This window comes from Erythrolamprus reginae, chromosome 3 (genome assembly GCF_031021105.1).
Source record: "Erythrolamprus reginae isolate rEryReg1 chromosome 3, rEryReg1.hap1, whole genome shotgun sequence".
Taxonomy (NCBI): domain Eukaryota; kingdom Metazoa; phylum Chordata; class Lepidosauria; order Squamata; family Dipsadidae; genus Erythrolamprus; species Erythrolamprus reginae.
Genome location: NC_091952.1, coordinates 135,007,463 through 135,035,421, shown reverse-complemented (window position 1 = coordinate 135,035,421; position 27,959 = coordinate 135,007,463). Strand labels below are relative to the sequence as shown.

Genomic DNA, 27,959 nt, shown 5'->3' with positions numbered 1-27,959 from the left:
AAAGCCTGCTTAAGTGCCACCAAAAGGCTTCTCTGGCAGCCCAGATGGCCAGGATTAAAGGTGGAATGATAGGAAAATGGCCAGGCCTTCGTGCTGCTGTCAAATTTACTGGGAAATTCTTTCGGGCGCAGGTTCTTAAGTAGAAAATGGTTCTTAAGTAGAGGCAAAAAAATCTTGAACACCCGCTACTTATCTAGAAAAGTTCTTAAGTAGAGGCATTGTTAATTAGAGGTACCACTGTATTTCATCACAAATTTCAGGAACAGTAAGACAAGACACATTTTTTTTAATTTTTTTTTTACTGAACATGATTTGTACAGACAGGAAACACGCTTATGCTTTAATTTCAATTTTATATTTTTTAAAAAAGAACATTTCACAGATCCATGCAGGTTAACTAGGACAAAATGGGCTCTCTACTGGGTTTTGGTGTTGAACAAAATAGGCAGACAGCTCTTTCAAAGCTTTGTAACGATGAGAGATAGAATTCTTCACAGACTTGGGCAATTCAGCATATCTGCAAAAGAGAATTTAGAACTTCACCATGAGAAACTACAGAACCAACTCATCTAGAGCAGGTAGTACAGTGAACCCTCGAGTTTCGCGTCCTCAAGGATCGCGAAAGGGCTATTTCGCTAGTTTTCAACCCGGAAGTAAACTCCACCATCTGGGCATGCGTGCCCTTCCACGCATGCGTAGATGGTGGAGTTTCCCCGCCGGGCAGAGGCTTCCCTGGGTCTTCCCCCTCTTTCTCTATGTTGCTTCTTCCTCTCTCACACTCTCTTCCTCCCTCTCTCATCTCTTTCTTTCCTTCTCTCTCTTTCTCTATCTCTCCCCCTCTTGCTCTCGAGCGGCCGCCTAGCAGCTGATCTGCTCGGCAGCGCAGCAGCAGCGAGGAGCCGAAGATCTTCGGCTCCTCGCTGGTGCGCTGCGGAGCAGATCAGCTGCTAGGCGGACGAAGGAACCTTCCCTGGGTCTTCCCCGCCCGGATCTTCGGCTCCTCGCTGCAGCCGCGCGCCCCTCGCCTTCGCCTCACCTGGCGGGCGAAGGAGGGCGCAGCTCCGGCCGCTCGCCTCGGAGCCGGTCTGCCTCACTGCCTCCAGTCCGCGGCAATTCCCCTCAGCACGCTGCCGGATCCAGCGGGGGAGGGGGGGAAGCGAAGGCGCGGCGATGGGCAAGGGCTGCCAGTGAGCCTTCTCCGTCCCTTTCCTGCTGCACCGGTCTGGGGCCAAGTGGGCGGGGGGCGGCCGGGACCTCGCCTGTCTCCGCCGCCCGCATCGCCCCTCCGGCGGGCCGGCCTCCCCCGCCCGCCTCTGCTGCAGCCGCCACCGCCTCCCCGACTGGCACAAAAGGGCCCCGCCCGCCCCGAAGCTTACCTTGCGGCGGGATTCCCTCCCCCCGCAGCCAAAACTAAAAGCCTGTCTCTTTTTTTTCTTGCGGCGAGCCCAAGCCGTTTCTCTCTCGACCGCAGCCGAGCTTCCCTCGGCCCCCTTTGGCCCCGTCGCCTCCTCCCCGCCTGCCTTTCCTCGCCAAGCGCACGAAAAAAAAGAGAGAAGGCTTCTACCAGAAGCGGGTGATGGCGGAGGAGCTCCGAAAGCTGGCTAGCGGCTTTTCCCCCGCAAGAGATCCTTCATGCCCCTGCCCGCCGTCCCCGGCTTCTGGTAGAAGCCTTCTCTCTTTTTTTTCGTGCGCTTGCAGCAGAGGCGGGCGGGGGAGGCCGGCCCGCCGGAGGGGCGATGCGGGCGGCGGAGACAGGCGAGGTCCCGGCCGCCCCCCGCCCACTTGGCCCCAGACCGGTGCAGCAGGAAAGGGACGGAGAAGGCTCCGTCAGGTGAGGCGAAGGCGAGGGGGCGCGCGGCTGCAGCGAGGGAAAGTGAAATGCCGGCAGCTCTAGCAGCTGCTACGAGCGGCATTTCACCTTCCCTCCCAGGCAAAAAGATGCCGGCATTCTGGGCTGATGGGGTCGGACTTCCCAGGCGGAAGGCGTGCCCCGGCATCTTTTTGCCTGGGAGGGAAAGTGAAATGCCGGCGGCTCTAGCAGCTGCTACGAGCGGCATTTCACTTTCCCTCCCAGGCAAAAAGATGCGGGGAGAGGGGCACGCCTTCCGCCTGGGAAGTCCGACCCCATCAGCCCAGAATGCCGGCATCTTTTTGCCTGGGAGGGAAGGTGAAATGCCGCTCGTAGCAGCTGCTAGAGCCGCCGGCATTTCACTTTCCCTCCCAGGCAAAAAGATGCCGGCATTCTGGACTGATGGGGTCGGACTTCCCAGGCAGAAGGCGTGCCCCGGCATCTTTTTGCCTGGGAGGGAAAGTGAAATGCCGGCGGCTCTAGCAGCTGCTACGAGCGGCATTTCACTTTCGCTCCCAGGCAAAAAGATGCGGGGAGAGGGGCACGCCTTCCGCCTGGGAAGTCCGACCCCATCAGCCCAGAATGCCGGCATCTTTTTGCCTGGTAGGGAAGGTGAAATGCCGCTCGTAGCAGCTGCTAGAGCTGCCGGCATTTCACTTTCCCTCCCAGGCAAAAAGATGCCGGCATTCTGGACTGATGGGGTCGGACTTCCCAGGCGGAAGGCGTGCCCCGGCATCTTTTTGCCTGGGAGGGAAAGTGAAATGCCGGCGGCTCTAGCAGCTGCTACGAGCGGCATTTCACTTTCGCTCCCAGGCAAAAAGATGCGGGGAGAGGGGCACGCCTTCCGCCTGGGAAGTCCGACCCCATCAGCCCAGAATGCCGGCATCTTTTTGCCTGGGAGGGAAGGTGAAATGCCGCTCGTAGCAGCTGCTAGAGCCGCCGGCATTTCACTTTCCCTCCCAGGCAAAAAGATGCCGGCATTCTGGACTGATGGGGTCGGACTTCCCAGGCGGAAGGCGTGCCCCGGCATCTTTTTGCCTGGGAGGGAAAGTGAAATGCCGGCGGCTCTAGCAGCTGCTACGAGCGGCATTTCACTTTCGCTCCCAGGCAAAAAGATGCGGGGAGAGGGGCACGCCTTCCGCCTGGGAAGTCCGACCCCATCAGCCCAGAATGCCGGCATCTTTTTGCCTGGGAGGGAAGGTGAAATGCCGCTCGTAGTGTGGGCGGGCGCGCGCGCGCGGGGACCCCAGCTTCGCTTCCCAGCTGGGAAGCGGCCCCAGCAATGGCGTGGGCGGGCGGCGCGCGGGGAAACCCCAGGCGTGAGCAACGGGGTGGGCGGGCGAAGGGCGGTGGAAGTAAAAACACCATCTGCGCATGTGCAGATGGTGTTTTTACTTCCGCACCGCTACTTCGCGAAAAATCGATCATCGCTTGGGGTCCTGGAACGGAACCCTCGCGATGATCGAGGGTTCACTGTATTATAAATATATTAACTAAATTTCTTGACTTAAACGTTGACTCCTAAGTTAAGGAACAATTTGATCAAATACTGTTCTCGGGATATATGGGAATTGCTAATGAAATATCTGAACTAAATCCATTATTATTAAATATAATAAAACAATAGAATAATCCAAATGCCTGCTAATAAATACATTCATAAACATTTAAGATAAAATTGGTATTTTGTAGAACAGAGTGTACATTTCTTAATACTTGAATATACAAATGACTGAGTAATTTTACTGACTGATTATATATAATGGGAAAATATTCCCTTACGTGTCAGTATAGCCTTCTGGCTGGAAGCAAGGATCCCATCCAAAATCTCGAGGTCCTCTTGGTTCAACTATATGCCCCTATAGGGAAAAGATATTTAATGTTGAATTTTCAGACTTGGGCCTTATATAAAATATAGATTTCTGAAGGAGCTGGCAGATGTGATCTCAGAACTACCAAATCGTATCTTTCAAAGATCCTAGAACAGCGTTTCCCAACCGCTGTGCCGCGGCACAGTAGTGTGCCGCGAGACAAGGTCAGGTGTGCCGCGAAGTTCCGCTTCCAAACCGGAAGTTGAGTGTCCCGGCTTGCTTCTTCACACCTTCATTTTCGCGCCTTTCTTCTTCGTGCCTTCCTTCTTTGCAGCAGGTGAGCTTGGGACTCGGCGGGATGGCAATAGCAGCGGCTGAGGCTTTCACTTGTGGCATCGGGAGTGCTAATAGCGGCGGCGGCGGGAATAGGGGGGGGCTCCTGCAAGTGGAAGCCTCAGCCCTGGAGCCCCCTCGCGCCCATGGCTTCTCGTCGATGCCTCTGCCTGCCCGATCCGTGGGAGTGCTAATAGCGGCGGCGGCGGGAATAGGGGGGGGGCTCCTGCCCGCCGCTGCTATTAGCACTCCCGCGGATCGGGCAGGCAGAGACATCGCCGAGAAGCCATGGGCGCGAGGGGGCTCCAGGGCTGAGGCTTCCACTTGCAGGAGCCCTCCCCCCCCCGCTATTCCCGCTGCCGCCGCTATTAGCACTCCCGCGGATCGGGCAGGCAGAGACATCGACGAGAAGCCATGGGCGCGAGGGGGCTCCAGGGCTGAGGCTTCCACTTGTGGCTGTCCCCGCCCGCCCGATCCTTCCTTCTCTCCAGATTTTTTGGGGTGCGGCTTCTTCCACAGCGGTGGCTGCAGCTGCGCTGGCGATCCGGCCGCTAGCCGCTCTAAGCGCTGTGGGAACGCCCACCCCTCTCACAGTCCCGTCCCGGGCTGTCAGTAAAGGGGCTGCTTGCTCGGAACATTCAAACTAAGGGAAACCTTCGCTGGCCTCCACAGAGAAGAAAGGAAGAGAGAGAACGAGAGAGAGCAACAGAGAGAGAGAGAGTGAGAAAGAACAAGAGAGAGAAAGCATGAAAGAGAGAGAAAGAAAATAAGAGAGAACAAGAGAGAGAGAGACTAAGAGAGAGAGAAAGAAAAGAGAGAGAGAAAAAAAATAAGAGAATGAGAGAGAGCAACAGAGAGAGAGAAAGAACAAGAAAAAGCACGAGAGAAGAAAAGCAAGAGAGAAAAAGAGAGATAGCAAGAGATACTGAAAGAAAGCAAGAGAGAGAAAAAAAGAAAGCAAGAGAGACAGGAAGAGGAAAGGAGAGAGAGAGAGAAATGAGAACAAAAAGGGGAGGAGAAATGAGAAAATGATTGAGGCAGAGAATGAGAGGAGAGAGAAACGAGAGAGAGAGAGGTGATTCTTGAAGCATATGGTAAAAAGCACCCAAATAATAAGAATAAACCCCCAGCCCTCACCTGTTTTTGAAAAGAATAAAAGAGAATTAAACCCCAGCCCTCACCTGGTTTTGGAAATGGTTGGAGTGTGTATACATACACACACATAAGGGGGGGGGGGAGAGACAGGGATGGAAAAAGAGGAGAAGTGAGAGGGAGAAGGAATGAGGGGAAAAGGGAGGAAGAGAGAGAAATGAGAAACATGAGAGAGAAAAGGGGGAAAGACAGGAGAAGTACCCATAAATGAGACAGTGGTATAAATTTCAGGAGGGATGATTGATGATTGACTGTATTTATAAGGGGATGTTACATGGGATTGTATATATGAGGGGGTTATGTATGTATGTATGTATGTATGCATGTATGTATGTATGTATGTATGTATTTATTTATTTATTTATTTATTTATTAGATTTGTGTCATTTTGGTTGGTGGTGTGCCCCAGGATTTTGTAAATGTAAAAAGTGTGCCGCGGCTCAAAAAAGGTTGAAAATCACTGTCCTAGAACACCATAGTACACAAGAGGAAATGGAAAAGAACTGATACAGTTCCCATGTTTTAAAAAAAAATGGATCCAGGAAACTACAGATCTATCAGATGACATCAATACCTGGATTAGAAAATCAAGCAATTATTCTGAATACCAAGAGGCAAGCAAAGTTATAACCAGATATAGGTTTGTCAAAAACTAATCAGACAAATCTATGACTCAGCAAAATGCTATGGACACAATTTTTTAAAGTAGACCACAATTTACTAGTAGATTAAGATTAAAAAATGTGAATTAGACAGCATCACCAGATACAATAGTAACTGGCTGACCAGCTGCACTCAATAAGTAGTCCTTAATGGAACTGCATCTACATGGAGGGAAATAAGCAGTGGGTATCTCAAGGTTCTGTCTTAGGCCCAGAACCCTTCATAAACAATTTAGATGAGGGGATAAACGGGGACCTTTACAGATGACACCTGTTCTGGTCTAGCTGTGCTGCTCCAAAAAGATACTCTCTTTACAGGCTTGGATTTTCAAAACAACACTCCTTTATTATTATTCACACTGGAATTAATCAAAACACATCTCTGGTATGCAAGTGCATTCCAATCTCCCCCGCTAATTATACAGTCATAAATTATTTTTAATGAGCAGACTGTCAGCTTCAAACATCTCCTTATCTCTGGGTCAGATTCAAACTAATTTTAAACAGTTTTATCATGCAATATTAAAACTCACTTCTCCGTAGAAATGGCAGAAAATTCCATCTTGTTCCCTTCATTTTGCAGAAAAACAAACCTCATTTCCTTCCAACTCCGGATGTGAGGTAATTAATTAATTTACACACTATGAAATAGCAAATTCAAAACCTCTTTCCCCCAAATTCATTTTTCCTTTTCTCTGACCACCGAAATTTGGCACTTAACCAAGGGCTATTCTCTACACCATCATTATCTGAAGAAGTACTACTATCCATGCTAACATCCGATAAATTTTCTATTAAGCTCTCATCACCACTACTCTCCTCCATTTCTCTTAAAGCAGGGTAATTTACAGCTTCTATGTCTTCCTCCTCCTCTGAATCTGACATTTCCAAAGGCTGACAGGGAACACACATAACAACACCTATTTGGTGATACCTATCTAGAGCCACCGCTCCAAAAGATAGGGTCAAGAATGATACATAAGGGTCTCAACAGACTTGAACACTGGGCCCTGTGTAACAGAAAGAAATTCAAAATACAGAAAAATGAAGTTTTAGTTTTAGACAAGAAAAATCAGATATACAGGTACAGATTAGATGAAACCTAAGGGATCATAGAGTCCTAGTGGATAATTGTCACTTAAATATAAGCCAGCAATGTGTAGCAGCAGCCCCCCAAAAGGCAACAGAATTCCTAGGTTGCATTAATGGATAGAATCAAAATCACACGAAGTATTAGTACTGACTTATAAAGCCTTAGTAAAATCACACTTAGAATACTGCATCCAATTTTGGTGACTATATTATCAAAAGAGTAGAGACTGAAAAGAGTGCAGAAAAAACAATAAAGATGCTTACGGTTGCTGGAGGCTAAAACATGAAGGACAGTTTCAGGAATTGGATTTGTCTAATTTAGTGAAAGAAAGGACTAGGGGTGAGATGACAGCACTGTTCAATATTTCAGGGCTGCTACAAAGAGGGTGTCAACAAGAAAGAACGATTAATTAAAAAATAATTAAAAAGTATTTCTTTTCCTATAGATTAGGCCAGTGATGTCAAACCTTTTTTCCCTTGGGTGCTGAAAGTGTGTGCGCACACACTATATTTCCTGTGTGAGTGCCCACACCCATAATTCAAGCCTGGGGAAGGGCAAAAATTGCCTTCCCTGCCCCACAGAGGTCCTCTGGAGGCCAGAAACAGCCCACTTCCCTGGAGCCTGGGGAGGACAAAAACGCCCTTCCCCATCTCCCCAGAGACCCTCCAGAAGCCAAAAATGCCCTCCCAGAACCTCTGTGTGAGCCAAAAATAATCTGGTCAGTGCACACATGCATGCTGGAGCTGAGCTAGGGCAATGGCTCGCGTGCCGGCAGATATGGCTCCGTGTGCCACCTGTGGCATCCGTGCCATAGATTCGCCATCACTGGATTAGGCTACAACATTCAAACCAGCAAAAGAAGAAACCTGAAAAAGAAAGAAATCAGCAAAATAAATAGATTAATATTTCTGAAGCCAATAAATTATAGGTAGGATGTGAATAGTAGTGCACAGAAACAGGGCTAGTCCATGGTCCATGCCCATATGTAGCCTTCTATACCCCATTTGTGACTGGCAGGAAAAACTTTGTTCCTTTTCAAACATTAATTTGTCCCTGCAAAACTTTAAAAAAAACCTGCCAAAAAACTGTCAATTTTGGGAAATGCATTTTTCATTTAAACCCTTTTTGTAACATCATTAGCTTTTGCAGTAGTTCAGGAGTTTGACCTAGTAGAAGTTACCTACCCCAGCTCTAAAATGAGAATCCACAGGATTAAAAGAGACACAGAGAGAATCACTCCAGAAGATACCATTACCATTACCCTTCACTTTTAACTCAACTGGCAGTGATAATTTGGTTCACCCATCCTAGAAGTACACTCACAACTAAGCAGGCAGCTGCATGGAGTGACAATAATTAAACAACTGAATTTGAAACCAGGAAGCTCCACTGCAAGCATTGTTGAGATAGGAATTAGAAACAAGAGGGTGCATAGCTGACACTGCTGTAAACGTACATAGAAATATATCCCATTATCATCAATCACATTAGTTTTGCATAGCAAACCAACTTATCGTCCTTCATTCTTTCTCACCTACCTACCTACAGCTACCTCTTTTTATTTGTCATAAAATAATTTTAGTTACTTTATATGTATTAGCACCAGCCTACTTTTAGATACTACTCAAAAATGAGATAACATTGTTGAAGCACTTGGACGATGTTAGGATGCTATGTATGAAAGCTAAAAGTGACTGTTATAATGCTAAGAAAAGGAAATACAGTTCAATTCCTCAGGCCATTTACGAACAGATAACTCAACACTGTCATACGCACTTGAGTTTGGCCTTTGAATAACTTTACAGGATCATCTGGGTTTCCAGTGCTAAAAGCAAAAGTGCACAGAGCGTAAGCAGACTTATCTTCAAATCCTGCTAGCAGTTTGTAGAGACCTAAGCAATAAGAAAAAAAAGGGGATAGTTTCTTCTTCAGTAAATTTTGCTTAATGGAAGGTGAGATGTGTAAGACACAAAATGACAGTTTGACATAAATCCAACAAAAACCAATAAGACTACTACCCTGTTTCCCCCAAAATAAGACATCCCCTGATAATAAGTCCAATTGGGCTTTTGAGTGCATGACAATAAGCCAAGCGCTTATTTCAGGGTTCAAAAAATATAAGACGGGGTCTTATTTTCAGGAATACACGGTAATTTTTCTATTATTCTAGGACATAATGCAGTCAAAATTCAATGAATTCTTTTCTGTTCCTGTATATATGCTTGTAGCATAAGAAATAATTTTAACATATACAGTGATCCCTCGAGTTTCGCGATCTCGATCTTCGCGAAACGCTATATCGCGATTTTAAAAAAATTTAATTAAAAAAACCCCCACTTCCGCGTTTGGCTTCAGGACTCAGCTGGGAAGCGGCGCGGCTGTTTTAAAAGGTCGCAGCCGGCCTGGGGGGCTTCCCAGCACCCCCCCCGAACCCCCAACCTGGGTCTTCCCGGCCGCCCACGCAAAGGGTAAACCCCGGCTCCTCGCTGATGCCCGCCGCTCGCGCCGCCCGCCAGCAAGAGGGGGAAGACCCAGGGAAGGTTCCTTCGGCCGCCCAGCAGCTGATCTGCTCGGTAGCTCAGCAGTAGCGAGGAGCCGAATCGGGGTTTCCCCTTTGCGTGGGCGGCGGGGAACGCAAACTCCACCATCTACGCATGCGCGGCCATAGAAAAAAAAGGGAGATGGTGTTTTTACTTCCGCAACCCTACATCGCGAAAGATCGATTATCGCGAGGGGTCTTGGAACGGAACCCTCGCGATAATAGAGGGATCACTGTATTTAAATAGATGATGTCAATATAATTCAGGTTTAGAACATTAGGACCAATTCTGCCAAATATGAAATCTTTAATATGAAATCAGAGAAAAACGTAAAGCTTTTTTAATACTTTACAAGTTATCCTAGCTTTCCACTGAAAAATATCATTCAAAGCAGAATGGAATAGGACAGAAAGGGTCTGCAAATACAAATCAAGAGAGGATGGAAGAATGGTAGCATACAGAACTCTAAAAAGTAAAATCCTCAGGAATAAAACACTATTTTAAAATAGAAATAAAAAGAAATGTACTGAGTGCATAATCAATATGAACTATGGCAAGGCCAGTGCTGGCAAAATAGCACCATTTAATATTTGATTAATGCAGACTAGTTAATGAAGGAAGCAGTCCAATCCCAGAAGGAAGTTTATATGGGAAAAAAGATTGAATTACCTTCTGGCTTTAGCTTTTCTAGGAACCATTTTCTGAAACACAAATACAGGCACAAATTATACTTTTCACTATCACAAGAATAAAAACATCTGAACATTATTCAACAAGCAAGGAAAGACCAAAATTGTCTGTTAAATAAATAAGTTACCAAATATTTAGTCCAAATAACAGCTCCACTTTCATATAAGAGTCCCAAGAAATAAAATATAGTGAACAAAAATAAAATAAGTAAAATACAGCAAAGATATAAAAATTAACAGTGAAAAACATCAGTGCTCAGCTGGCAAATTCTTGTTCAGCAAAACTGACGCAGTAACATTGTGCTTGTACTTTATTGTCTGCTTTATCAGAAATACAAGAAATAAAAACAGAAAAGCTTTGTTAACAAGAAATATTAGTGGATCCCTCTTCTCTTCTTGCATAACAATGGAAACCAGAACAAAATACAAGCACATGAACCCAGCATTTCTTATTTAGGTGGATTAGGCTAACGATCATCCAGTTCAAGATTCCGTCCCATACTTTGGCCAATGGGATCCAGTTTCGATACTTACAAGTCTGGGTGGTGAATGACAGTTACTTCTCATTTAATTTAACATTTAATCCTTGTTGCCCATGATTTAGTAGGTGTAAATAGTCATCAGTATCAGGAAGGATCAATATGCTTCTCTTCTATGAAACTGCCTACTCATTTTTAAAACTGTCCAATAGTTGCCATTAATACAACAGCTGGTAACAACCACTGCAATAACTATATGTTGGGTACAAAGGCATTTTCTTCTCTCAGTATTGAATTTTCCTACATTTAGACTTTATTGGATAACCTCATGTTTTAGTAGGGTAAGGAGAAAAACATTGTTCTATCTATACCATCCATATTATGCATTGTTTATACATTCCATATTTCTTTTTTTCTCCTTCATTTCAAATGAGAGAGCCACAATCAGACCAGTCTTTCCTCACAGAAAAATGATTGTGATTTCCTCCCCCCCCCCCATACATTTCCTAAGTTTGTAATTCACTCATTTTTATGCACTTATATTAGTCCTGCTTTTTGGCAATTACCTGGGCAAGTCCTTGTGATTTCTTGGCAAGGTTTTTTTTAAAGAAAATATTTACCATGGTGGTCATCCTAGAGCAGTGAAGGTGAATCTTTTAGAGGCCAAGTGCCCAAACTGCAACCCAAAATCCACTTATTTATCATAAAGTGCCAACATAGCAATTTAACCTGAATAATGAAGTTTTACTACCTAAAATAATGATAAACTATGCAGAGGTCAGCTAATTGTGGTAAGAAAAATGTGATAAATGCACTTTTATGCCTCTTCATTTTTTTCTGAGTTAGCAACAATAACAAAGAAAAACTTATTTATTGTTTCTCTTTCTCCACTCTCCCTTCCCCTTTCTCTCTCCCTCTGTCTCTGTCTCTCTCTTTCCCTCCCTTCCTCCCTTTGTCTCTGTCTCTCTCTCTTTCTGTCCCATCCATCCATCCATCCATCCATCCATCCATCGTGCTCTCAGGTGTCATGTGAATCCAACCACTTGGACTGTGGAGGAGGAGTGGAGCCTAGCATCAAAGCCAAGAGTTAAAGATCCATGCAAAATAAGGAAATTCCAGGGAGACCCCGCCCCTTCCATCTCTCCCACCCACCCACCCCCTGGCAGCCTGAGCAAAGAAACGTGGCGCTCTGGCAGGGAGGCAGTGGTGTGGAGCCCCACCTCTGGCCAGTGAGAGCGGAGCAGGCAGGGCATGCACCTTCCCCACTGCAGCACTGGCCATGAGGAGCGTGTAAAGCGAATATTTGGAGTCGCGCCAGGCAGTTTGCAAGCGAGCTCAGCAGAGCTGCTTAGCAGGGAGACCCCAGCCCATTTACTTTGCTTCAGCATGGGATGGGAACGCAGAAGTCAGAAGACATCCATGCCTCAAACACTTCTTTGGGGCTACTTTTTCTGCTTTTGAAACATTATATTTATCAACAATAGAAAAGAAAAACTTTTGTAATATCATTTCTCTTTCTCTCCCCCCTCTCTCTTTTCCACTCTTTCCTTCCCCCCCCTTGCTTCTCTGTCTCTTTCCCTCCCTCTCACCCTCTGTCTCCCTCTCCCTCTCCCACATACCCATGGGGGGAAAGGAACCCCTGAACCTCATGCTGTGTGGTGGGAATGAGGTCCGTAGCCTGACAAGCCAAAAAGGAGCGCACCCACACTCAGCAAGCTGGCGGCGAGGGCATCCCAACACAGGCAGCTCTGCAGGAAAATAAACTCTTTTTTTTTGCCGAGCAGGGTTGCATTATGGCTCCACGTTGTAATGGACTTCAGGAGAAGAACGGGACCCTGTCTCCCCCATTATGAAATGCACAAATGAAAAAATTCACTCAATCAATTCAAACTTCGTGAGATCTTTTTCTTTCACAAGGAGTTGGAATTGATTGAGTGAAACAAGATGGAGAAATGTGATTGGAGCTGGGCCGGGTCAACTACACGCATGCCTACATAGAGGGCTCTGCCTGCCACATCTAGCACATGTGCCATAGGTTTGCCATCACAGCCCTGAAGTTTAGAAAGAAGCTAAAGTTACCTAATTAATTTTGTGCCTAAGGCAAAACTGGCACTCATGCTTTTCCAGTTTCTATCCTAGTACCTATACTCCTCTATCAAACTGAGTCTCTAATATTGTAATATCCATTTTTTCCTCTTTCTCCATAAATGTTCACAACACTGAACTGCATAAGGGAGGGAGGAGGCTTTCTAAGTATCAAAGCACTTAGGAAATAGCCAACAGGTATCCAGACCTCTGCTTTCTCTTCTTTCCTTTTTAAAAGGAAAGGCTTGTAATAGGGATGCAAAACAGACCATAAAACTTTCAGTGTGGAAACTAAGATAAACATAAATTCCTTTATGCCTAATATTTCTTCTCACCTGTTTACCTCTAACCTGCAGTATTTTTTTCTTTAATTATCAGCTATCCTCTCAGCAAATTATTGGAATCCAACTTACATATATGGCCCTGGGAGACCTCCAAGAGCAGTGAAACACAAACAGGTATCTTCCACTATAACTGGTCCCTGAATCTGTTAAAGAAAAATAATAATAAAAGAACAATAAAAACCTAAATTAATTTTTGGAGGTAGTTCCACATATTGTAAATAAAGCTTTCTAAAAATTTTACGCAACTTCCATCCCAAGTTAATCTATGCAGCTCTGACAACAATAATATAATTTAAAGATTTGTTGGAGGAATCACTGTTAGGAATATATATAATGTAGGTGCCTCATAGTTGGAGCTCAACATTTTTAAAGATGATTGTGACAAAATATAATCAGAGCTAACATAATGTCCAGTGTTCCAATATTTGAGGGCCCCAAAGATGAGCGGGTCGTCCTATTTTCCAAAACACCAGAAGGCAAGACAAGAAACAATGGATGGAAACTAATCAAGGAGAGAAGTAACCTAGAACTAAGAAGAAATTTCCTTATAGTGAGAACAATTAACCAGTGGAACAGCTTGCCTTCAAAAGTTGTGGGTGCTCCTTTACCAGAGGCTTGTCTGAAATGGTATATATAGCCGCCCCGAGTCTTCGGAGAGGGGCGGCATACAAATCTAAGTAATAAATAAATAAATAAATAAATAAATAAATAAATAAATAAATAAATATAGGATTTCCTGCTTGAGCAGGGAATTGGAGTAGACAACCTCCAAGGTCCTCTCCAACTCTGTTATTCTGTTATTTTAGCAGCAAGAGAAATTTCAGATTAATCTGCTACACAGGATTCATAGTTATATGTAACTGGAATCTGTCTACAGTACTATTTTTCCAGTGTTACAATTGCCCTAAAGTGAAATTGGCAATTCAGTAATTGGAGTTGTTAAGAGTTACTATTGTAAATATAATTCCAATATGCATTATTATTATTATTATTATTTAGATTTGTATGCCGCCCTTCTCTGAAAACTCGGGGCGATTCACAGAATAAATATAGAAACAAAGCGTACAAAACAAATCTAATACAGTACACTAAAAAAAACTACAACTATAAACCCTATATATTACTCAATCAGAGTAATCAATTATTATAAACATAAATGCATTATAATTTGCTGACGACTTCTTGTTCCTAACCATGTGGAGGATTTTGAAAAAAATATGGACAATATAAAGAGTAGACAATAGCAGAATTTGCACAAGTCAAAAACAGTATAATATAAAGAGTTCATATTGTATTTATATTGACCCTACAGCCAAACATTAAACATTATTTCTAGAGTCAAAACCTCTTTACCTCTCTATGGAATATACAGCAAAATTTATCTGAACATAAATTATAAAATTTTCCTGGCTTTCTGAGTTTTCTTACTGCTTTACATTATGAGTTAAAGGAATATTTAAACCTGCTTAGCTGCTTCCAGGCACTTCTGGATAGAAATAACATCAGGCTCCCCTTGGTACTCAGGTACTACAAAATTTTAAAGAAAAGTGAGGTTAGTTGTGATCAGTAGTTTGATAACATACCAGACAAATAGAAAACTGAACTCACGGTCTATTTTCTTTGCAACCAATTTGTATGGAAAAGAGTCACCTAGAATTTGAATCACCTGCAAGATAAAGAGAAGTAGTTAGTTTTGAATACTAATGAGCCAGTGTTTCCCAACCTTGGCAACTTGAAGATATCTGGACTTCAAGTTGCCAAGGTTGGGAAACACTGTATTAGACAATGCAGCAGTGCCTTTATTATGGACTATGTTTCTCTGAGAAACCCAAATGCCACATTCGCTTTTCATAGTTCAGAAAATTGTTTAAAACTTCCTATTTCATCAAGGATTCATCTAGATTGATTGTGGGCATGTGTAGTTTTTTCTGCTTTGCTTTTATTTTCTTCTACACCGCCAGGAATAAAGACATTTTTTCTCTAGGAATGGTATTTCTGGACAAGATTGGTGCAGTGGCCTAGAGGTGGAGTCCTCACCTCGCCAACAGGAGGCTGTGAATTGGATCCTAGGTAGAGAATATTTGTCTCTCTGGGCACACTGAGAATATATCTGCTGAACAAAACTCTGCATTGGTGATAGGAAGAGTATCCAGCCGTTAAAACACTCTATTAGCTCCATTCAGTTCCCCAGACTCCACCCCGCAAGAGATTATGGGATCTTAAATGTAGATGATTGTATTTCTGGACTGACAGTTCCTAGTGATATCAATCAAAAAGTTTTCCCTCTAGATTATTTTCAGGATTTATATGTATGAAAGTGGGGAAATACAACAGTGCTACAAACTGAAAATACTAATAGCTAAATTGGTACAGTGAAAGCATGTGCACCAAAGAAAAATTTATCGTGTGTCCAATTGCACTTGGCCAATAAAGAATTCTAGTTTAGTCTATATAATGGACAGCTTACCGTTAAAATATTACTTTCCACCAGTGTTTGCTAGGATTGCAAATATGCAAACAAGACCAAGCAGTTAATAAAAAGGTACAGAAGTCTTGGTTGTCCAAGACTTTTGCAATTCAAAATAGGTAATCCAACTACTACAGAATTTTGTTTTAACGCCAAGGCAACCAATAACCCCAATTCTCATAACCAATTAACTCATGTTCTGTCTATTATTTATGAGTCTTGGTGGAAGATATGTGGAAATCCCAACTTTTGCAAGGGTTGTCCCAGATATTCGTTAGCAAAATAACAGCTTTTTTCAATCTCAGCAATTTAACTTTGCCTGTGGAATTTTGGGAGCTGAAGTTCACACATCTTAAAAGTTGCTGAGATTGAGAATCGCTGTCCTGTAAGTATCAAGTTCACCATTCGAAGCAACAAAATAACAGCTAAACACTAGCCGGTGCCATCACGCATGCGCTTGGTAAACGCCGGCAAAACGCCACGGGAGCCGCTGCCCACCTCCTCCAGTTTCTTAACATTGCCGGTGACAAACACCACGCTCCGGCCGGCTGCCGGTAGCATCGCCATCGTGCTTTGACGCCTGCGCAGTTACAGACAAGCAAGATTTGACTGCAGTACGATGAATCACGCTGAAGAAAGGAGGAGCCTATTGCCAATTCTGAAATTCCATTGGACATAAAAAAGCCAAGATGGAAGCCTTGGCCAGCCAAAGAGCTTTGAACCTAGAAGAAGGACACGGAGTGGGGGGGAAGTGGGAGGATGAGGACCTGGAGAGTACTTCCGGTTGGTGGGGTTTTTTTAAAAAAAAAATCCCGTGGCTTTAGCTATGGAGGCGTTGCAGTTGCTGCCGAGAGATGCTCGAGACTTCGCTTCTTCGGACTATTGGGACCGATTCTTTCGGAAGCGAGGCGAGCACGCCTTTGAGTGGTACGGGGACTGGTCAGGACTCGGACCGACTTTGGGGCGGTACCTGCGCCTGCGGGATTCGGTGAGACGTGATAAACCGGAGGAGACAGACAAAAGTTAGGGGAAAGAAGAGAGCACGTGGGCAGCGCATAAACTTTATTCGGTGGAGGCATTACTTGGGCTCCGGTGTTTTCATGATCAAACCCAACTTTCGGAGCGACATTCGAGTCACTTAAATATAAAATTAGCCACCCTGGCTGGATGTATATCACAACTCACGAAGCCAGCGGTCACCGACTGGTGGACCGTGGACCACTGGTGATCCATGAGAAAATGTTGGTAGTCCGCAAAAAAATTAATTTGCCTTTTGTTGTTATTGCAGTATTAATTAATTAATTAGATTTGTATGCCGCCCCTGTCCGAAGACTCAGGGCGGCTCACAGCAACAGAACAATACAAATCCAATAATTAAAAACAATTTAAAACCCTTAATATAAAAAACAATCATAGGTCTCATACAAACCATACCTAAAGCAGGAACGACCCAGGGGAATCAATTTCCCCATGCCTGATGGCAGAGGTGGGTTTTAAGGAGTTTGCAAAAGGCAAGGAGGGTGGGGGCAATCCTAATCTCTGGGGGGAGTTGATTCCAGAGGGTCAGGGCCACCACAGAGAAGGCTCTTCCCCTGAGTCCTGCCAGACGACATTGTTTTGTCGACGGGACCCGGAGAAGGCCAACTCTGTGGGACCTAGCCAGTTGCTGGGATTCGTGCGGCAGAAGGCATTCCTGGAGATATTCTGGTCCAATGCCATGAAGGGCTTTATAGGTCATAACCAACACTATAGTATCATTATGGAACATTTGTCAGGAGAGCATTGATATGTACAGAGTTCAGTGCAATTTTTAAATACCTTCTCTTTTCTGGAAAAAAAATAAGTTGGTAAGGAACCATCAAATAATACAAAGGACAGAATACAAGTCATATTCTGGAAGTTCCTAGGATTTCAGTACAACATATTGCTTCAAAGACTGATAAAGGAATTATTTTCTGTTTCTATTTCCCCTTGGGGCAGTGGCTCAGGGAGGATAGCAGAGCCAAGCTTGCTTGAGAAGAAAGCTTGCTGTTCGTAGTTATCGGCAGGTTGTTGAAAATAGTTCTTGGTTGGTTATAGAGGAACAGAGGAATGGGTTGAATGTCAACCCATTTTTAATATTGCATTAAATTGGTCCTCAAACTACGTCCCCATAGCCAGATATGTGCCAATGAGCATTAGTGCAGACTGCAGAGTGTCTCCACTTTGGGGACTTTTCGTGTGGGTGGGGAGAGAAATTCTGACTTGGGTTTGCTTCAGCCTCCTGGTGAATGGTGGCGAAGAGCTGGAGGGCCTCATTCCAGTGGGACAGCATTATAAAGTCCTTCATGGCATCAGACCAGAATATCTCCGGGAACGCCTTCTACTGCGGAGAATCCCAGCGACCGGTTAGGTCCCACAGAGTTGGCCTTCTCCGGGTCCCATCAATGAAACAATGTCATCTGGCAGGGCCCAGGGGAAGAGCCATATCTGTGGCGGCCCCGACCCTCTGGAATCAACTCCCCCCCGGATTAGGATTGCCCCACCCTCCTTGCCTTTCACAAACTCCTTAAAACCCACCTCTGCCGACAGGCATGGGGAAATTGATTCCCCTGGGCCCTTTTTTTGTTTTATGTATGGTTTGTCTGAGATGTGTGACTGTTTTTTATATTAAGGGGTTTTAAATTGTTTTAACTATTGGATTTGTACTTTTTTCTTGTTGTAAGCCATTCTGAGTCTTCAGAGAGGAGCGGCATACAAATATAATAATAATAATAATAATAATAATAATAATAATGTCCTGTAACTGGCTGACCATCTCAGCTCACTGAGCCTCCAGGCGCTTGTATCTGGTCTTGCACTTCCACGGGTCTTCCCACTGCTTGAAAAGCCTATGCTTGTAGTCCTCAGTGAGGTGCTTCTGCTGAGTGTCAGATCCAATTTGAACTAAGCCAATTGTTTTGCTTAGCAAACTGGTTAGATCAAACCACTGCGTCCGTATTGGGACTTTAAGGTGCCTGGGTGGGCAGGTGAGGAATGGCTGAGAGGGGAAGGGCAAATAGAGGCTGGCAAGGCGCCCCTTGATATGAGTGACAGAGTTGGCCGCACCCACCCATTCACATGACCCCCTAGCCATGACCACTCAACCGGTCATTAGGCAGCTCATAGTTGGACCACTAAATTAATAAATTATGAATTTAGTGGTCCCTGAGGTCTGAAAGATTGGTGACTTCTGTGCTAAGCCACTAACTAATTGCCATCTTTTTGGTTCCCTTGTAATGTCAAGAGGGCCTCTGCAGTTCAGACTGGCCACCTGATATGTAGTATAGTTTTTAAAATCACAATCCTTTTCCGTGATCAGGTTGGATGAAAGCAGTTCAGATAGCTCGATCTCTTACCCCACAGGCATGAGGATTCTGATAATTCCTGATTTTATTCTACTTAGGCACAGGATGGAGAAAAATGCTAATTTGAATTTGTTTGATTTGGTAGCTGACAGATTAATACCAGCAAGGCGGGCTCTGCCTTCAGTTTTACAGAATGTTAGAAATCCCAAGGACATTTTACTTACTTTGAGGGCCTGATGATAGAATTCTTTGTATAAACTACCTGAAGGCATAGCTAAGGAATAATTTTGACATCCCTAAAAGGAACATGACATTTCTTTCATGCTTTTCCACTAGATTCTTGTTGTTGGATGTGGTAATTCAGAACTAAGTGAGCAGCTCTATGATGAAGGCTATCACAATATCATCAGTGTGGACATTAATGAGCGGGTTGTTAAGAGGATGCAGGAACGCAGCTCACAACTGAGACCAAAAATTACTTACATGGTAATGGATGTACTGCAAATGGATTTCCCTGATGAACATTTCCAGGTGGTGTTTGATAAAGGCACTCTTGATGCTCTCCTGACTGATGGAGAAGAAACCACTCTGAAAAGAGCTGAAAAAATGTTTGCTGAAATTGGCCGTATCTTGCAATTTGGGGGGCGTTACCTATGTGTCTCCTTGTCTCAGGCACATGTATTGAAGGCAGCTGTGGAATATTTCTCTCAGGAAGGTTGGATGGTTCGAGTACATCAAGTCCCTGGCCAAAAAACAGGCACTTCAGAGCAGGAATTTGCTTTGCCTGTTTTTGTTTATATTATGACAAAGATAAGACCAGTCCCTGGCTCAGCTTTATGCATTTTGGAGCTCTGTACTGAAGCACAAGAGAAACCTGCCCGGTTCAAGAACAGTGAACATCTAATTGATGCAGTGAAAGAGAGACAGCACTACTCTCTGCTGCGGGATCAACTCAATAAGAACTCCAATGTAGGGACCATCTCTCTGGATCTCTGCAGCAAAGACACTGGCCAAGCCCGGTATACTTTACATGTAGTACATAGTCCAAAGGTGAAGGTGTCACAGGACAAACAATTTGCCATCTTTATCAGTGAGTTAATGTATTCTTTATTCAGCCCACTGCATTGGAGATCAAATACAATTCAAAACAACCCAAGATTCTATCTTTAGATTCTCTTTCTCAAACATTGCTAATATTGTTGAGCAAAATTTGCGGTTTTTTTCAGGTATACCGAAGTGCAGTATTTGGAAGGGTAGCAAAATCTATTCAAATATTTATGGGACTGGTGAGTTTGTCAGTGCTAATTAGCCAATAACCTTTAGAAAAAAATTTTCTCTGAATTTTTCATCCCCAAAGAACAGTCTAGCAATTTTTGAATAGGTTCATATCAGAAAGTTCATGTAAACAATATTATACAGAATGTTAATCATTTTCAACTATTTTTTCCTGTCTAATATGAACTTTCTGATATGAATCTATTCAAAAGTATCAATTCATATTCTGAAACTCGATATTCTAACTCATAAAATAGAAGTTATCAAAATAATAATTGCTGCAGTTTCTAACAAATGATTATTTTTATATATTTTTTCTTGCCCTTATTTTGGTGGATAGTATATTTTAATATTCTCGGCATTTGCTTCTAAAACATCTGTGACCATACTCTCACCTTTCCAATATATGATTACCATATTTTCCAGAGTATAAATCGCAACCGAGTATAAAATGCATCTTAGTTTTGGGGCAGGAAAACAAGGAAAAAAGGCCTCTGCCTCCCATCAATTTGCCAAACGGCAAACAGTAAAGATGATACACTGTTTGCTGTGTACATTTTTGTATGTGTGCCTGACCCATAGAAATATAAAAGAATTGGAGAAATGTACATTTTGACAGTATATTAATCCCAGAAAGTTTTCTTAAATTTAATCACCCTAACTTCTCCCAATTATTTAAATAGATCTACTCAAAACATGACTAAGTCAGGGTTTAACTCAGCTGTCTAGAACAATAATAAATAAAGCAGTCTTTAAAAAATAAGTAATAATTTGAACATTCTAAAGACACGTATAGTTATTGACTTACCCCCTTGCATCCAGTTTCAGCAGTTCAACATTGCCAGCAGTCCACCTCCCAGCAATTTGCCTCCTTGCAACTAGTTTCAGCTTCAGTTTAGCAAGTAGCTGGCCTGCCTGCAACCTGAAATCAGCTGAGGGTTGGGAAGCTAATAATGAATTGCTTGTGCTAATCAGGCTCTATGCTGTTTGCTGCAAGGAAGTAAATTGCTCGGAGACAGAGGCCATAGGGTGAGGGTGGCTGGGTGGGGCTATATTCAGTGTATAAGACACACCCAGGTTTTCACCCTCTTTTTTTGGGGGGGGGGAGGTGCATCTTGTACTCCCAAAAATATATTTATTTGATTTATATGCTGCCCTCCTCCGAAGACTTTCATGGTTAAAAAAGTGAATTATAAAGGAAAGCAATAAGCTGTAACATGAGAACAGAAAATTTGTTCTGTTTTACACATCCCATGAAATTGAAATACAGAGTTTGTGCACTGAAAGGTCTATATTTTTCATGAGGCACAAATCCCCTCTGTTGCCTGATCTAGTACCACAGGGCAGAGAAACTGAGTGGCTCTTTGGGACGGAGGAAGGACGGAAGCAGTTGGCTGTGAGTGCAGGATTTTGGCGTCTGGTAACTGTGGCCTTACATAGGAACCAACACTATGACAACATGGGAGCCATCCAGGCAGAACTGTCAGAAAAAGTGATGGAACTGGCCCCCACTGGCCTTCAAACCCAGCAGCAGGTATGTCATTCGTCTGGCTAATGATCAGTAAATGGTTTGCTTAGCCCTCTTATGTTCTCTAGCAATGACCACTGAATACCTAGGGGAAGCTAACAAACAGGATGAAATTTATAGTAGCACTTTCTTGCTGATACTTTTAGCAACTAATATTCAGAAGCTATGTGATTAAACACTGTAGGTAATTTATTTTTCTCCTTGCATTTTTCAGTGAGGCCGTTTGTTTTCTTTGAGCAATGCTGTATGAATTTGACACCTCTTTGTATAGCAGAAGCAAAATTAATTTGTTCCATGATCTTCCTTCTGCAGAAACAAAGGCTGCTCAGAACCTCCTGGCTATTGCTGCTGCTAGCGCAGGGAAGAACAGCAATCAGCTGTCTTGGCCTAGTACTTAAACTTCACTTTGTGTGTGATAGAAAAGTATGGGTCTATTCAAGCCAGATACCTTAAACGTTTTAGGAAGATTAGGTGATCAAGAAAGCTTGATACTTAAAATAAAATTGGCATTGCCTCGTGCCTATAAGAATACCAAAAATACAGTGTCAAAATCTTTTTTCTACCCTTTCAGTATTGGTAGGCAGAGTAGATGGCATTTACAATAGGCATTATATTGTTTCCTTGATCTTTGAAGAAACTCTGTGGGATGGTAGCATCATTAGATTGCCTTCTCTTGCAGGTGCCGTTTCTGTCTGTAGATGGAGACATTGGAATCCGTACCATCCAGCATAGTGATACTAGCCCTTTTAGTGGGAAGTATGTTATTGAAGATGTCAAAGGAGATGGTGCTTGTTACTTCCGTCGCCTCATCTTCCTCAGCAACAGAAATATAGTGCAGTCAGAAGCAAGGCTTTCATCCAGGGTATCCCACAAAGGTGAAATTAAAGCTGTGACTACCAACTATGGGCTGCTGTCTTTTAGAATAGGGTTGCGAGGAGGCCTAGTACAGGTGGGAGGCATGTACTGCACAGCCCCACTTTTTTCTGGATCAGTTTAAGGAAATGGTAGAAAGAAGCATGCCAGGAAACAGAAGCTAGTAAGGTAAGGCATGTTTTGAATTATTAAGTACAATATCCATTGCAGGTGCCGTTTCTGTCGGTAGATGGATACATTGGAATCCGTACCATCCAGCATAGGGATATTAGCCCTTTTAGCGCCTCATGTTTTAAGATGTGCAAATCCGTATCAGTCTTCTCTACTAGATGAATGTTGTTCAACTCTCAACATATCTGTCTACTACTTGTCTGTCAAGAGTTACAAATCATCAACTTCTGGGTGGACATTATCTATGCACAGCCATCTAGTGAACATAAATGAATTCCTGCCTGCTTTGAAATTAATAATGCATTGTTGAAAACAAAATGATCAGAATGGTTATTTTGAGAGAAAGAGATACAATTCCAATCTTGAAATGTCCCTTTGGGGAGGGATGGAGTATTTTAAATAGTTATCTCATATCCTAAATAAATTCAATAATAAAACTACCCCTCCATCTAAATTTGTTTTGTTTTCTTTGGCCAGGTAACAAGCAGAAGCCGAAAAAGAAGAAGAAAGTGGCCACAAAGGACCATTTCAAACCTGATGCTGAAGCTGCCTGTCCAGCCATTGACAAAAGTTACTTGTGTTGTGTTCATCACAGGACTATGGTCGCAGGACTTTGCTTGCTGAAAAACCCTGAAGGTCTTCCAAGTGAGTAGGAAGCCCCAGAACCATTTTTTAAGTGTGGGCCATAAATATTAAGTGAAGCTATGTCAGGTCCCTGTCAATCATAATTAAATAGTAGGATTTTATTTATTTATTAGAGTTTTGTCCCAACTTCTTTTGTCTTTTACAAATAAGTCAAGGCAACGAACATACAAATGCTTCTTCCTCTTCCACCTGTTTTTCTTCACCATAACAACCCTTTGAGGCGGGTTGGATTGAGTGAGAGGGTCTGACCTAAGTTACCCTGAAAGCTTTCATGCCTAAGGCATGGCTAGAATTCACAGTCTCCTGTCTCTTCGGGGCATTTGGCCAGGTTAAATTGGGTTGAGTTTTTGAGCACATAGTAAAAAGAAAGAAAGAAAAAACATGCAAACGCAAAGTTAAAGCTGCAGTAATTTGTTCAGCCCCCAGCCCCAAGGTGGTTCTGCCCAAATGTGCAGCAAATTATTTTTTCATCCAAATTTTTTCTTCTCCATCTGTGTTTAGGTGTGCTCTACCTATGTCCAAAATTTATAGCGTTGAAAATATGAAAATCCACATGGTCATTAGGTGGCAGCAAAGACTTAAGAGTTTTCTGTATATCTTTCCTGTGATATCATTTGTTATCTATTATATTGATTTTTCATCTCAGCTCTGGTACAGCTGGGCTGCAGCTTACCTTATGCAAAGATGATTCGGCTGCATTGTAGTATGGATGTTGACAAACCCAAGGAGGGATTCTTAAAAAACAGAGGTGTCTTTGTCAGCAGCTGTATGTAGCACTACTAAGTTATTTGGAGCCCCCAAGGAATGGACTGAAGTGCAGCCTCAGAAAAATGGAATCTGGAACAATGGACTTGATTTCTTTTCTGCTCTTAAATAAATTGCTCTCTGAGTTAGCAGTGCCAGTACAACAGAGCTATAAAAAGTTTGGACTTTGCAAGCCTAACACTGAGACAGAAGTACCTCCATGCCACACTCCCTCTTCAGAGAAGGACACTGCTATTTGTGCTTCCAATTCTTAACTATTCTGTGTGTTGTTTTCAGAAGCCCAGATCCGTATCCTTGTGATTGGCCTGGGTGGTGGCAGTCTTCCGCTCTTCCTTCACGACTACTTCTTGCAGTGCTCTGTTGATGTAGTGGAGATTGATTCTGCTATGCTGGAAGTGGCTACACACTGGTTTGGTTTCTCACCGGGAGACAGACTCAAAATTCATATTGCAGATGGCTTAGTGTATGTTGCCGATCTTACAGCAAAAGGTAATGACTTCTTAGATCAATCCATACCCTGGTCATGATTTATGGATGGTGTATCTCTTAGCCTTGTTTGTGTCCTTTGACTTTCTAACAGCAAGTATTTCAGAAGTCTTGAAATAATCTGTATTGCTCTTACTCATTTGTGTAATTCAAATGAGTTATTCTGAGCATGTAATGGTTCAAGAAGAAAAAAGATTTTTTAGCAGTTATATTTCTGTATATCAGAATTCCTGTAATACACACTATAATTGTGCCCCGTGATGCTGTAAATTGGGTACTGACACTGAACTGTTTTCCCGCAAAGAACACAGAAGCCTTTAACTCTTGTAGTGCCAAAAATCTTTATTTAAATGTTGAATCTTGAGAAACCCAAAGCTAGGTAGGTTATTTAATTCAAGAGATTGCATTTGCAGTTGGGCTGTGCCCTCAACTGATACATAAGCATATGAATGTGCTATAGAATCTATGTCCTGTAACAGAAAAATTTATCTATGCTTTTTGGAAAAATTGTCTATGCTTTTAGGGACAGAAGTAGAATGCTCTGTGCAGGCCATTACTTATCTTCTTGTTTATGAGTTGAATGCTGATAAAATAGATCTGTACTCTGGACCAGCAACACAATTCTGGTGATTGATCATAAGGGAAAATTATGGCTATTGTTACAGATAATTTTAAAACAAATTTTATGTCGTACAGAATGAGATGGGGAGGAAATTAAAGTGAAGAAGCAGCAGTGAGGATTACACTTCTTTTCATAATTACTTTCCCCCCATTTTAAAAAGGAATAAAATTATCAACAGCAACAGTATTTGTATGAATCATAACTAGGACGGTAACAGTGTAGGTCAGAACATATGGTACTTCAGTGGAGAATGGGACAACTTGCCATTGACAACTCACCATGGCCAACTTGCAATAGCCAACTCGCTGCAAGACAATTTACCAATTCTATTTAATTATTTAACATGTAAGCAATATGCATCTGCTTTCTAGATTAATTTGTAATTAATTATTTGGGGAAATGTATCATTTATTTTAAAGGAAGATGGTTTACGGGAAATATTTGGTCAGTAGATAAACATATCAATCTACAAAAAAAGAAGGATGCGTGATTAAATGCACTTAGGTAAAATGTTTCTCAATTTCCTTTGACTTTGGTTCTATTTAGTAAACTCTACAGCAGTGATGACCTAATGTGATCTTGAGCTGGATATGTTTCAATAGCTGATATAATTGGGAGACTATTCTGAAGTGCAAATGTTCATCATGAAAATATTTCTAGGTAGGACCAGTCTCATTCAGTAAAACGGATTTTTAGATGGTCTTCTGATTGCCATGGTTTGGGATTTTTTGAGGCATAAAGTCTTATTTTCATGTCTACAAAGCGGATCAATTTGAAAAAACAAAATATATTGTTTTCATAGATGTTATTGACAACACTAATGATCCTTATTGATATTTTGTGATAAATATTACTCCACTTTTTCCCCTTTCCTTCCTAGCTCCATCATCTTATGACGTAATAATGTTTGATGTGGACAGCAAGGACTCAACTTTGGGAATAAGCTGTCCACCGCCAGCCTTTGTGGAGAAAAGTTTTCTTCAGAAAGTGAGAACGCTTTTGAAAACAGAAGGTGAGAACCACTCAGTTGTAAGTGCCTAGACGAAGTAAAATGATGAACTGCCTCAAGGAGCTATCCTGTCTTCTTATTTGGATCTAACTGATAGGAATTGTTCTGGAATCAGTGAACTTTTACAAATTCTTTGAAATTTTGCAGTGCAGTGATCCCTCGTTTTTTGCGGGGGATGCGTTCCAAGACTACCGGTGAAAAACCCACCCCTTGCATTAAACAGTCATTCTATAATGTTTCTCTTTAATTGTTTATTATTGTTGTGAGCCGCTCTGAGTCTCCAGAGAGGGGTGGCATACAAATCTAATAAATAATAATAATAATAATAATAATTATTATTATTATTATTATTATTATTATTATTCTCAGCTGGAACTACATGTAATTTCCTACCAGTTTCTTTAATAGAGTACAGTAGTACTGTAGAAGAATTTTATGAATTTTTCATGGATTTAAAATTTTCAATGGGTTTAAGCCCCCTTTGAAAACCCGTGAAGTAGCGAATCCGCAAAAGATGAACCGCGAAGTAGCGAGGGATTACTGTACCACAACAATAACATTAATTATAATGACACCTATTAATAGATAAAGATATTTTTGTTAAATAACACAGAAAATTTTGCACTGTCATGTTTTTACTGAACACATTGAGTTAGAAATTCTAATCAAGACGATGGCTAGAGTCTTATCCAAGGAGTGTCAGTTTGAAGTGCCTCTAAAATAAAACTACGGTATATAGGTTGCTAAAGTGAATAATGCTTATATCAGAAGAGATTTCTGCAGGTCTCAGAAAAACCTTGTTCATAAGGTTGGTAAGGTTTGCCAAACTATTGCCAGAGATTTTAGCCTTTGTCTGTCAGTGGTCAGGCAGGTAGTAAAACATGTGGCAAGAGAACAAAAGTAACAAAATAAATAATAGTGTTTTTATATCAGCAAAAAGCAGAATGTAACATTGGTTAATCTGTGAAACTACAATACTATCTAGTGATCAGAAAAGAAGGGGATTCCATGAGAAGGAAATACCATGTTATGTAGCCTCACTGATTGTAATAATAAATATTATTTTCTTTTTTTCTAACTGCAGGCATTTTTATTCTGAATCTGGTATGCCGAGATACCTTGCTTCAAGGATCTGTTTTGGCTGCCCTCAAAGAGACTTTCCCTGTACTTTATACTCAGAAGATTGAAGGGGAAGTAAATGAGATTATTTTTTGCCAACAGCAGGGTAAAGTCAAATTTTCTTCCAGAGACCTTCAGGAGAAAGCTCAGATTTTGGAGAAGGCACTTCAGCGACCTGGGCAAGAATGGGATAGCACTTATATCTTGGCAGATATGCTGGAAAAAATAAAACTGGTTTGAACAACCACATATTCCATGTTGCAGCTATAGTTGGAGGGGGAAAAAACAGCACACTGCATTCTGAGGGTATTGTGTTAAATCAGTTATAGATCCATATTTGCCTATCGGATGATGATGGGCCATCAATTTGAAAAGTTGAAGGAAAAGGAAATGCCCATTTCTTTGTGGCTGAATTGGAAATCCTTTCGTTGAGAGATTTTGTCTTGGCCTAGATTTGCCTCTTTTGTGTCATCATTGAATATTTAACATCAGCTGTACACAAATAATGCCTCTTTCTTTAGAATCAAATAGCTTCTGTTTTATATTTTATTACAAATATATGATAAAGTGAAAAAGAAAGGTAATGATCAGAAAGTGAAATTTTTGGATACAAGAATTCATAGTACAGTGATCCCC

The 27,959-nt window shown here is 42.5% G+C and overlaps 2 protein-coding genes across 3 annotated transcripts; one reads left to right on the top strand and one right to left on the bottom strand.

Moving 5' to 3' along the window:
• Positions 1-290: 290 nt before the first annotated feature.
• On the bottom strand, positions 291-16,167 carry ITPA (inosine triphosphatase). Its single transcript, XM_070746796.1, has 8 exons — positions 16,003-16,167; positions 14,646-14,703; positions 14,500-14,564; positions 13,107-13,180; positions 10,110-10,141; positions 8,677-8,792; positions 3,632-3,708; positions 291-517 (listed from the first exon to the last, which is right to left on the bottom strand). Exons 1-8 carry the CDS (start codon positions 16,069-16,071, stop codon positions 394-396), a joined length of 615 nt encoding a protein of 204 aa, XP_070602897.1. The 5' UTR covers positions 16,072-16,167; the 3' UTR covers positions 291-393.
• A 103-nt stretch (positions 16,168-16,270) lies between these two features.
• METTL13 (methyltransferase 13, eEF1A N-terminus and K55) lies at positions 16,271-27,572 on the top strand. Of its 2 annotated transcripts, none has more exons than XM_070746758.1 (8): positions 16,271-16,492; positions 19,167-19,920; positions 21,440-21,639; positions 22,313-22,508; positions 23,155-23,322; positions 24,364-24,576; positions 26,076-26,207; positions 27,289-27,572. In XM_070746758.1, exons 1-8 carry the CDS (start codon positions 16,331-16,333, stop codon positions 27,561-27,563), a joined length of 2,100 nt encoding a protein of 699 aa, XP_070602859.1. In that variant the 5' UTR covers positions 16,271-16,330; the 3' UTR covers positions 27,564-27,572. The 2 variants fall into 2 exon arrangements, with proteins under 2 accessions (XP_070602859.1, XP_070602860.1); XM_070746759.1 differs by having other exon boundaries at positions 16,312-16,745.
• Positions 27,573-27,959: the final 387 nt, after the last annotated feature.

Bases quoted from the DNA above. Each gene is read 5' to 3' on its own strand.
- ITPA (XM_070746796.1), bottom strand. From the start codon at position 16,071: ATGGCGATGCTACCGGCAGCCGGCCGGAGCGTGGTGTTTGTCACCGGC. The intron at 14,565-14,645 runs GTGAGTTCAGTT...AAAATTTTGTAG, and splicing joins GGTTGCAAAGAAAATAGACC to TACCTGAGTACCAAGGGGAG. The intron at 518-3,631 runs GTAAGGGAATAT...TCTCTTTTGCAG, and splicing joins CCAGAAGGCTATACTGACAC to ATATGCTGAATTGCCCAAGT.
- METTL13 (XM_070746758.1), top strand. From the start codon at position 16,331: ATGGAGGCGTTGCAGTTGCTGCCGAGAGATGCTCGAGACTTCGCTTCT. The intron at 19,921-21,439 runs GTGAGTTAATGT...TGCCTGATCTAG, and splicing joins ACAATTTGCCATCTTTATCA to TACCACAGGGCAGAGAAACT. The intron at 21,640-22,312 runs GTATGTCATTCG...CTTCTCTTGCAG, and splicing joins GCCTTCAAACCCAGCAGCAG to GTGCCGTTTCTGTCTGTAGA.